The sequence below is a fragment of the Eurypyga helias genome, unplaced genomic scaffold, assembly GCF_000690775.1.
Source record: "Eurypyga helias isolate BGI_N326 unplaced genomic scaffold, ASM69077v1 scaffold2038, whole genome shotgun sequence".
Classification (NCBI taxonomy): Eukaryota; Metazoa; Chordata; class Aves; order Eurypygiformes; family Eurypygidae; genus Eurypyga; species Eurypyga helias.
In genome coordinates this window covers 6,576-18,695 of record NW_010266213.1, presented here as the reverse complement: position 1 = coordinate 18,695, position 12,120 = coordinate 6,576, and the positions used below count along the sequence as shown (strand labels likewise).

The following is a 12,120-nucleotide window of genomic DNA, read 5'->3' as shown; positions in this document are numbered from 1 at the left end:
AGACTTACTGAGGGTGCCCTCGATCCCCTCATCCAGGTCATTGCTAAAGGCATTAAACTGAACTGGCCCCAGTACTGAGCCCTGGGGAACCCCACTTGTGACTGGCCACCAACTGGATTTAACTCCAGTTACAACACTGTGTTCAATACCTGCTGGTTGGGTAAATAGGTAAAAATTCCAAACAGCACACACGTCATCCTGAGCATTTCAAGAATCGCTTCATTTAGATCTGGCTTAACTTATTTCATCCTCTATGGTATCCAGGTATCTTCTGGAACTTGGGAGAAGTTATATGCGATTGAAATAGTAAAGTAAGGAAGGCATCTTCTAGAACTGCAGCTTGAAGTTGAATAATGTAACGGACTGCATCTTATGTTTTTCTAAGTCTCCTTTCAAGAGGCTAAAAACAACTAACTGTTTAGAAAGGCAGTAATTTAGCAGAGATGTTTTTTCAGCAAACCTGCAAATATTGTTATATTTTACAGTCTGCTGGATGACATAAGTGGAGACAAGAAAAATATCCATTCCAGATACTTGCATCTAAAAACCAAAATAAACCCCAAAAGACCAAGAAGAACTGTATCAAAATTTCACCTGTCCCTGCACTCAGGTGCTTTATAGAATATATAATACTGAAACACTTTCACTCTTGGAGCAGAATTAAACAGCTCCAAACTAGCAAGGGACTGCATGCTGTGAGATCTTAATAATATGTCCTTTTTGGCTCATTGAGTTTGAATAGGAAGACATAAAATTCAGAAATAAATGTACATGTGTTACCAAAGGGAGTGTGCATAATGATTTCTACTGGTTTGGCAGTGACAGCACTACAGCCTTATGTCCTGGGCAATTTATTAACTGAGACTCTCACGTTAAACGTGCGCCGTTACGGCAGCTGACTTGCGACCAGGGAAAACACATGACAGGGCAGAGTGCTTCTCTTTCTTGCTACCATTTCTAGCACACAGCATAGGTTCTCCTTGTTGCTTTGCAATTTAACTATTTGACACGTAAAGCTGTGGCTCTGTTGCAAGGGAATTGGATTTTCAGGAAAGGCTGGCAGCCACAGAGGCTATTTTCCTTAAGAGCTGGGGTGGGATTTTTCAGGATATACCGGAAGGGAGTGAAAAGTAAATGGGAAAGTAACTGTGAGCACCTCTGAAAGTAAAAAGGCATTGGGGGTGGGTCTTTTACTTGTGGGCTGTCAGCAAGTTAAAAATAGGTATCTGAGTACCTGGATGTGCTCTGCTTCCAACTCTGTTTTGAGGCTTGTTAACAAAAATGCATCAACCTGAGTGACAACTGTACAGCTAGAGATCTGGCACAGGAATTTCAAGGGCAGTTTTATATCCTGCTACCACACTAGCGACGTTAAATGAGATCCTTGTGATACCTGGTCAAAACATGCAGGAAATAGAGCATGCCAATGACTTGAGTTCAGAGATGCAAATCAACTTACCTTGAGCTGACCTATTTCTTTAAACTTGTAAACTTCAAATTCCCAGAGTTCTGTGTTTTTCCCAAGAATTTTCTGGCACTTTCTGAAAGGATGATGAAAGGGGAAAAGACAACACTAAGTACACAGTATAAGAGAAACATGACAGCATTACTGCAAGGATTCCTTTCTCCTTTCCTTTCCCTTTCAAGACACTTTCAAAGACAGTTATTTTGGCAACCATTGCTTCAGAAGAGTATGGCAGGTACTGCTCCTTTCAGATTTTATAATTTCTTTACATTCGGGAGGGCTTGACTGCCTACTATGCATCCACCCTTACTGATTAGGGACATTAGCTTTATAAGTGAAACTTTTAAAACTCAGCTGAGTAAAACTGAACACTTAAAAAGAGATACTTAAACATACACATACATGAAAATACAAATCTTAGTTAATTTCTGATCCTTACTTTAGATACCCAAATTTCAGTTTTGGTTTACACCCATGTAAACACAATTCATTTTCTGATGGTCTTATATGTAACGACACATTAATAAACTTACAATTATCAACATCCAAAGAAAGCCTCATATCTGAATATCTAGTGTGACTGAAAAAAATCAAGGCTTACTTTCAAGAAGATGTATGTCTCAATTCTAATTAAACTTTAGAAAGATTATAGTAACTTTTGGGCCACTACAGGCAAGCAAGTCTAGGGCGCAGTACCACATCTGTATGTTCTGAATCTTTGGAAACTCCAGAACACACAGAAAAATCAACATCACAAAACACTTCAGAATCAATACTTTGCTTTGCTTTTTCCTCACACAGATACACTTTAAGCAGCAAAGAAAATCTTTAATATGTTACCGAGCAGCCAGGTCATACTCTCCTTTCTCCACTAGGTGATTTATATAGGCTAATCCAATGTCCTAAAGAGAATAAAAATAAGGAATAAGTTATAGAAGTTTAGAAGTCGAATACTTGACTGCCACAATAACCGTAATTCCACTGTTGTTAGGTCAAGCACCAGGCCCCAAGCGGATACTCCCAGTTCTCCTTTAGATGTAGGGCCCACAGACCAGTCAACACAAAACACTTGCCTAGACCACTCACAAGTTCAAATTAAGATGCTCTTTTAAATAATTGTCATAACGACACTGACGCTGGGAAGACTGTGCCACCTCTACAAAACACATAGCTGATCAGTCAGTACCTGCAATAGTTCTCTCAAAAATAAAACCACCAGTCATTGTGTGAGACAACTTCTTTGTCAACACAAAGTTTGCAGGGAGGAAAAACATTGACTGAGAATATAAACCCTAGTGCTGCTCCAGAACGTAAAGTAATTACCTAGAATTAGTAAGATTATTACATATTACTACATACTGAATTCCCCTCAAGCATTCATCACATGGGTCAGCTGTAAAATAATTTTGGTAGGCATTTAATATATTAACATTTTGGTGAAACATTCATGCCTTCTACTGTAATCCCAATGCTGGTGTCAAGGTCAATGCAGTCCAGTGTACCCACTGCATAATTTAGGAATTACATCACTAAAAGCACATCGTTTCCAGCAAAAAAGAGGGTTTTACAATGGGGGGGGAAAAACATCCCAAAAAATCCTTGCTTCTTACAAAAAAAAAAAAAAAAAAGAAAATCTTCCTTGTCTTCTGAGGGAAAACATAAAATTTTTGATCAAAATCAAGTACAGGACTGAGTGGAGCAGAATATGAACTGAGCTACCTCACAACTCCAATGGTTCAATCTACTACAAAATCCACCAGATTTTAGGATTTCATTCCACTATAGAAACCACCTTTGTGCTTTCAACTTCACCGTTCTCAATAATGAAGATTTGTATCAGTCTCTCCTGTGGGCAGCTCCCCGGTGAGCAGAGAAGGCAGTATAAGGAAAGGAGCTGTACATCCGCGGTGGTTTAGGACCCTTGCATTCTGCTCAAGAGGTACAGAGGGGCAGCAATCATTACTGCAACCTAAAAAATCCCCAAGACCACCAGACTTGTCAGGTGGTGTGAGCCTGGTGTCATCGGTCTCATTGCTGCTGGGCACTGAGAGCATGGGTTGTTTTAAATCCCTGTACTGCTAATCCTTCACTCAACGCTCGATGTCAACATTTTTTCCCTCAACACATTCCATGGGTTTTGCATTAAAGACCAAACACTCAACAGCTCTCCTTATATATACGCCCACTGAATTTCATCCTAGTGGATCAAATTTTTGCAAACCAAGATAAAAGCTTCTTTTTTGGATCCTATTGTATTGCCAGGACATCCTTTAAGAATTCTTTACATGTTTTGCAAGGGTCACAGAGCAGTTAGATCACGCAAACTCTGATAGGTGATGGAATGCCACTAGATCTTGATTCAACTTCTGGACTACACAAGAAGAAAAGAATTTTTAAGACATACTGATATACAGTGTACATATTATAGCAATCATCAGACTAAAAATTACACACATATTCTAACACTTTGCACTTAAATACGTACTCCATTTAAACAAGCAGCGGTATTAAGGAAATACCAATATGTTCACACTGAGGTCAATATAAACAAACAAAAAGAGGTAAAACTAGCAGTGCTTCTGTGGCTATTACATTATCCCCCGCCCTTTTCGTCTTAAACATTGATACCCTTTGTTATTCTGAAGGGACTGTAAACATGGGAAGGAACTATACTGGAGAAAAAGGAGCTTAACTATGTAAAATAATGAGAATTGCAAAGCAAGGGGAGAGCTAGATGTGAAACTGCACCTGAATTTCAATAGTGTTTAAAAGGTCTTCCAACTGCACCTTTTAAACTCCTGCCAAACCCCTGTCACATGTAAAAGGTAAAAGTGAGAGAAATGTGTCACCCCCCCCAATTCTCTAATATTGTCATACTGTGTGTTACCTGAAACAACAGCAAATTTAATTTAAAAGTAAAAGCAAACAAAAACCCCATCAGAAATAGGTTTTCTTCATCAGAAAAGTGCAATTTTCTTCTTTTTAATGCCAATAGCACCTTCCTAAAATCCAGATCCTTTCATGTTTTACACGCTAACATTGCTGTTCTGCAGCTGAAACCAGGATGGCGAAGGCTAGTTGGAGTATGCCTAACAGCTGCTGTCTGGTGCAATATGTAGCATCTCCCAGCGTTCTGAAAGAAATCAGGTATCTTGTTTTGAAAAGAAGTTTTGAGACTTACCAAAATCTTGTGCTTTTTTATGGTTTTCTGACTTATCTCAGCTGCCATCAGAGCTTCCTATATTCAAAAAGTAGAAAACTGAGATATTAGCCAAACACGCAAACTTTCAGTACAGAAAGCTCCAGAACTGTATAAATCGACTATTTTTCAGAGCTGGGTGTTGGAAGCACTGGAATTTTTAATGCCATGGTTGGATGAACAGCTTTGAATCCATACTGAAACAAAAGCAGTCAACCAAAGAGAAAACTACTTTTGTTTCCATCTGGGTTCACTCCACATTAGTTCATTAGGATCGAATTGCAAGACTCCCAAACAAAATAGACAATGCAATCTCATTGGATCATTTTCAAATGAGAACCCATCACTACCAAAACCTGTGAAAAAAGATATAATCATCAGGAAAGGGGGTGGGGGAAGGCTACCTTTCACTTCCCCAGCCCTAAAGTCCTCTCCGGTCAGAATAATTATATTTAAGTATCATTTGCCATCCTTCTACTTCTTTCCAGCGAACAGAAAGCAAGCTGGCCCTTTCACAGAAAAAATGCAACCTTTAACATACATCACAACACACAAGCTATGGCTTACACAAAGGCACATGCACAGCTGTCACTTGCAAATTAGGGGAGTCTTCAGGGACCAAATGCTGTGATTTACATAAACTGTAAAACTGCACTCATCATATCAGCTTGCTATTCAGATGTAAGAGCATCCATAAGGATTTAAACAAATCTGCATGAGGAATATCACGATTGCATGAAGGAAAGGAGTATGTGCTGAATGGAATCTGTTGAACGGGCGTCCAACAAATAACACGTAAATAAGCATTTGCAAGTTTATGCATCGTAACAAGTGTTGTAAGTCATTAACTGCAGGACATCAGAATCCAGAACACCGGGTGCATGCTAATATTGTCTGTAAGAATTTATTATCGTTTTAGGTGTTAAGATATACATGCTTAAACACACCAATATTTAGACAACCACATGCTGAGCTGCTTTTTTCCAAGGGAGCTGTACACCCTTGTTTTTAATACTGGCTTTGCTTTTTTGGTGAGTAACACTACTTTCAGCACCAATACCCACAGTTCAAGCCTGTATTATTTTGCGTTTAGAAGCTTCAACACTGAAGGTAAGTAATGCAGAGCAATGCACAGTACCCTAACACAACCTTTCCATTCCATGAAGCAATACAGAATGGGGAAAATCTAATATCCCCCACCAAGTCAATTTTCCTTCCCTCTTTACTTGGCACAGATCTAGAAGAAGATCCATGTTGCTCATTAGTTAACTGTTCTGCTGCTTTAAAACCAAAAAACAGTCAAAAATAATTTTCAGTGACAGCTAATACATTTCATATCAGGTGCCGAGAGCAGTATTCACAGCATCTAATTCAGCTTCCCCACTTGGGTGCCTTTTGCAGGAAGACTAACTCTCTGGAGAGATGGAGAGATGTATAGTCAGATCCTACCCCTCACAAGCATTTAGTCACTGACTGCAGGAACAGAAACTACCCGCTCCAAATGGCCTACTGAAGTTCATCATCCCACCTCAACTTCCAAACCAGGAAAGGCTAAAGGAAAGAATGTTGTAAAAATTACTTCGTATTTCTTCTTTTCTAGAAGCCAGTCGATGTGGTCATCTTGGTCCCGCTCTTTAGCCACAACCACGTCTCTGGGGCTGATGATATAAAACAGCGATTCACCTTCCGAATACTCTGCAAATGCATACACAGTTTTATGATTATTATATTTTCCTTAAGTAAAGCCTGCTTTTTACTGCACCCTTGAGGGGAATTTAGAAAGAGGAGACGCAAGGAAGACACAGCAAGGCTACTCCTGCAGAACATGCTTGCTTGGGAAGCTGCAGTCTCCAATAGATTAATACTGGTTTAAATGGCAAAACAGCTTTCCAAAAAAATCACTACAGCTTATTGCAAATTCTGATTCATCCACTATGTGTAAACTTTATGATGGTTTAGAACACATTATTATACTTTTAGAGGACTATTACACTACATAGCCTGCAATAAACTTATCCTCCCCATCAAGGTCAAGGCCATCAAAAGCATAAATGATAGATGCCATAACCCCTGGGGACACAGCACATCATTACAGCAATGCATTTGCAATGCTATAAGTTAAGGTTGTATGTATAATGCATTTGTTTATAGCATAAGCCTTTATTTTTGAGTAAGCTCAAAGTAAAAATGTACTTAAGGGTAAAATCAAGTACAGAATATGACTGTTGAGAGTAGTTATTATTTCCACAGAACCCATGAAGAAACACCATCAATATTTTGTAGGTACAGGAAGGAAAACCTTTCCCCATCCTTTACCTGTATCTATACATGCATACAAATACACTTCTGAACTGATAAGCAATCCAGAAAATAATGCTTGTTTTGAAGCCATCCAAAATTCAGACTTGTCAGATTAACTAGAATATTCATTAAGCATAAAAGTACAGCTGTGGCCATCAATGTTCTGCTCAGGGACAGGTATAAAGAAATCCCAATTCTATTGATAGGAGCAGAGACGTTTTGGAGATCAGGGGGAGATATACTGTATTTCTAGTGGCTTAAGGGCATTGATGTACACAAAGAGGCCTGCCAAGCCTATGATTTGAAGCATGCTGCCAGAAAAGATGCTTAAAAATCAGATTCATGGATTTTAAAAGCCAGAAGGAATGTTTCTGTATAATACAGGCTATATAATCTTCACCAAGGAATTCTGCATCAGCTTTGCCATTCATCTTTCTGAACTACAACACATATATCAAAAAAACGATCCCAACTTATTTAAAGGACTCTGGTATATATTGTGCCAGGGTTTAATCTCCCTGCCTATTACAGAATTAAGCCTATCTTCTCAGCTGAACTTGCCAAACTCCAGTTTCCATTTATTACATTCTACCATCCTGGAGCCTGTTATACGCCGACACCTTTGTCAGTACAGGGAAGCTAAACATCAGTGAGCCCTTCTTAAGTTGATTCACGTGCATCTTACTGCTGAAATCACATTTACTCCCTCTTTGGCTCTACAGCAGCTTTTCCAGACATTGTATTACTATTCCTGAAGACCAAAGAGACACAAGACTTCCTACAAATCACGTGTTCAGTACACGTCCATCAAAGATACTGCCTTCCATGATTACTGGACATCACGTGAGAGCTATGTTTCTGCCTTCCCCAGTATGTCTGACTTAATAAATGGCATGAGAAATCATGATGTTTAAATATGCACATTTGTTTCCTTTCAAGTGACTGCTTCTTGTGGATTTCCACTTTAAACTTCGGTGACATAAGCAGTTACAGACCGTTATTAAAGGAGGCGACATAAAAATGAAAAAGTAGGTTGAGTCCTCTCAAATCAAGTCTTTTATAATGGAAGTTACGAAAATGAAACAGAACAATATTAAGAACACCTACCTAAATGGTAATCTCGACATTCATTTTCCTGAAAGCCTCGTACTGTTAGCGCATCCGAAGAGATCTCTTCACAGGACTCAGGTAGGGGTTGTACGATATCCAGTCTAGGCCTTGCACAACACTCCACTTCCTAGAAAAACGCAAACAACTTAGTTGCATTCTATGTGGTTTACCTTGGCAATGCCAACTGGTGGACATCTACAAACAAGGCTGAAACTCAACAGCTGCAAACATTCCCAAAGGTCCAGTACTTTGCACCGGGTGCTCAGTTGCGAACCTACAAGTTGCAAAGCTACGCTCCACAGAGTAGCTGTACACGCATCTGAAACACAATGGAAGGTTATTCCTACCCTTGGTTTGCTTCCCTTGAACGGAGCAGTGAAGAGAAGGAGTTTTAGGCAAGACACAAGTCTAACCCTTCCCCTGAGTTTGCTCACTATTTCCCTGCTCGTGGTCACAGCAGTTTTCAGGGCTATCGCAGATGATCATTGCCCTCAACAAGCAACAGAACAATTTAAGACACACTCTCAGCTGGGCTCAAGAACCCGAAGGACAGAGCTCTAAGAAATCAATGATATTCTGGGGTTTTTTTAGCTGGTGTTTAAGTTTGCACTTTAAAGTGTCTGGCAGCAGTAGGGAAAAAAAATATTCTGAGAATAATCTAAACCCCTTACTGTGCTGATCATCTTAGAGTAACATGAACTTTCAAGTGCAGTGTAGGTGGTTACGGTAAGACAATATCATGGATATAAACTATCCATGGGAAACTGCTGCCTTCAACTAGCTGTATTTTTAATTAAGTCAAGGTCCAAGACAATCCCTTATTTTCGACTTCTGACTGTGAATTATAACAAAATACAGAATGAAAGAGCAAGGAAACATACAAAGTGCATTTACACAGCTCTAGCCAGCAGCAGCACCACCACTCAGGTCTTTTCTCAATTTAACTGTTCCAGTGCGAATAAAAAAAACCCCCACTAAAATCAAAGCAAGCCATAAGCTCAGCTCTGATCCAATTGGTAACAAGTAGGAAGCTGTCATCTGAAAGCTGTGAAATCAAGCGTAGGAAGAAGAGAGTTCCTCACAACCCAACAGCATCTGTAGGGAGCAGCACTTCCGCTCCAAGCTCAGGCTCCACAGAGCCAGGACATTAACAGAGGAGTTCCCACCACACCAGGGCACAGACGCAGAGTCAGGCAGGAGAGTATTTTTGTTTCTTCACTAGAGCTATCCAGAGAACTGCGAAGTTATCAAAGCTGAGCATTCAGTTTGTTTAAAAGGCTAACTAAAAGCAAATATGTGAAAAAATCTCTTTCCTACATTCTATTACCATTAGATGACCTGAAATTCTCTTTTCATCTTTCTTTCCTGAAGCAGTTAGAATGACTTAAACCTTTATCAGTCACTACCTCCTTTACACTCGCTCCTTTCCCATGCTGCTACTTCATTAACAGCGGCTTCCCAATTTCCCTGCTCCCTAGGCATTTCAACCCACCTTTTCCTCCCCCTTCCTTATCCCATTTGTTTGCCTCCTTTTCTTTCACCGACTCTCCCGCACTAGAGGACTAGCGTACCAACCCTCTTGGTAAACACCGCTGTGACATTATTTTTCTCAATATAAATAAAGAAATAATAATCCGACAGCCTGCAGCAGAGCTAGAAGCTCACCCTATTGATTTCAGCCGGCTGGAGCGTTTGTTTCAACCTACAGCATTTCATTGCCTAGCAACTTGTGCACCCAGTTGCTTAAGGTTACTATGGTGATGGTTGACTAATGCAGATGTACTATCAAAGCGATGATCAAGAGCATTTGCCATTCTCACACCGCAACTTCAAGGATTTCCTCCACTGCCTCGCCTTTTCCTTGGCAATATAAAATAAATGTCGGAGACAGGGCACTCACCCACGTGCAGTAAAAAGGCTGACATGAATTATCATTTCTACCCATCTACACGTGTGTCTGGGGGTACGCAACTTGTCTTGGAAGCAAGGGCGACAATGATGCCACTCGCTTGCAATCATGCATCCCACCCCCGCCACAGTGACTCTTATTGCTTGAGTTGATCAACTTCACTACTCCCATTTCTTCTAAGATGAACTGTCAGCAAGCTTCTCACGGCTAAAACAGATTCTTCATTTCTTCTGGTACAGAAAGAGCGAAAAGGAGAGAAAAAGACAAAAGGGAAAAAAAGGAAGGAAAAAGGAAGGACTGTCAGGAGACCTTCTCTGCCTCCTGCAAGAAATAAAGGAACCCAGACAGGACTTCTAAAAGGTAAGTACATTAGTCTTCAACATCACCTCCACTGACCTTATTTTACAGGTCAGAGAAGTTTCAAGCACGTTCACTACCAGCAGACTACCAATTTTTTCCCAGATAATCAGATCTGTGTGGCTAGCTTAATGCCCAACTCACAGGGCAGTTCAGCGCTGTGAAGCAACTCTAACAAAAAAATACTTACCGTGTTTTCAGAAATCTCCTTTACATATGAAAGTATAACGAGCTGGTCGCAGAGAGGCGCAAGCCCGCTGATATAGAATTCGGTGTTGAACTGGAAAACTGAAATACAGGAAAGACAGCAGACTGTTAAATACAGTAGTTTATGAACCACTCCCTTAAAAACACACCACTGATTTTCAGTGGAAATCAAGAGCACGCAATAGCACTTCAGAGAAATTAAGACTCAATACATATAACAAACCTAGAGACTTCCCAGTTGGATCAGGAAGATAAAGAATTACATTCAAGAGATTAAATTCCATTAAAGCTTGCAAGAAGAAATGTTTGTGCTCGAGGACATGCTAGAGATGAAACATTTGAAATGAATGGTCAAGCCTGATTTTCAGTAATCACACTGAAAAACAGGAAGCAAAACAAAACCCAAACTCAATAAATAGGCAATGAATAGAACATATTCATTGGTTTACATATTCGCAGCATGTCATGTGGCCATAAGAGAATCACACCTGCTACATCAATTGGTGTAATACATGAAAACAAAGATCATGATTTATTTATCATGATTTATTTATCATCATTTTAAACATCACAGGAAGATTTACAGATACCCTCATTATAAAGAACAGACACAGTTAAATAGTCCCTGTTCTTGTTCATAAAACTGAAAAAGTAATTTCCTAAAATTGGTCTTGAAATTGAGACATTTACATGATGACTATTTTAAGGGGGAAAAAAAAAAAGAGAGCTGAACTGTAGTTACAAAAGGGCTCATTAAAGCAGACCTATGCCACAGAAACAGCTATTTCATTTCATTCTGCTGGATGTACAGTGCAGGCATTCACCATCTGGGAAGACCTTTTTGTGGGCACCTCTCTGATGGGGCTCAAAACAGGAATCATCCAAGTGCTTATGTTAGAAAAACTTATACCTATAAGCTTTTGCAAAAATATGAGATGCAGCACCATTTTCTCCCAAAACACGGGTTTAGGAGAATCTAAGTGTAAGTAGGGGAAAAAAACAAGTTTCCTTGCTTTCTGTTTAGCATGCTACATTGCTAGTATCTATTGTTTACTAAAATAGTTACTAATGATTTTAGCAAAGCAAACAGAAAACGCAGCATAATGACACTAAAGTTAAGGGAATGTGAAGGAACAGGGGAAATAATCATCCTGATAAAGGAGAAAAAAAAAAAATACGGTCAAGTACAGTACAGATTTGACACCTGTCTCTCAATGAATAAGCAAATACTCTTTTCCTCTTAATGACTGCTGACACTTTGACATCACTGGGAGACCAAGGCAGGGCACAAGGGCAGAACACTCAATCTATTCGAGGAGTGAATAGGTTCACGTTTGTAATCCTGTACAAATTATTTTGTTGTAGCCTGTGAGACTGATGAGATTACTTCAACTGTGTCACATGCTGCTGAGTGATGATTTAAACAAACCATGTCAGAAACATTACTTGTTATATATCTTATTCCCCGTTTACAATTTAGTACATTGCATATCAAAAGAACATGGAAGGCAGGAGGAAAACCATGGAAAAGAAAAATCAAAGTCAAATCCATAATGCAGGCTGGAAAGACAA

General features: G+C 39.6%; 1 protein-coding gene across 1 annotated transcript in view; it reads right to left on the bottom strand.

Annotated features, from left to right (window-relative positions):
- The window catches only part of VPS41 (vacuolar protein sorting 41 homolog (S. cerevisiae)), a gene marked incomplete at its 5' end in the record, with an annotated part of 39,644 nt that extends 29,015 nt beyond the window's left edge, over positions 1-10,629 (bottom strand). The window contains 6 exons of the mRNA XM_010156987.1: positions 1,460-1,541; positions 2,306-2,367; positions 4,647-4,703; positions 6,244-6,359; positions 8,073-8,202; positions 10,532-10,629. Coding sequence (XP_010155289.1) covers positions 1,460-1,541; positions 2,306-2,367; positions 4,647-4,703; positions 6,244-6,359; positions 8,073-8,202; positions 10,532-10,629 — 545 coding nt within the window. The remainder of the gene's footprint in view (positions 1-1,459; positions 1,542-2,305; positions 2,368-4,646; positions 4,704-6,243; positions 6,360-8,072; positions 8,203-10,531) is intronic.
- Between the last annotated feature and the right edge of the window lie 1,491 nt (positions 10,630-12,120).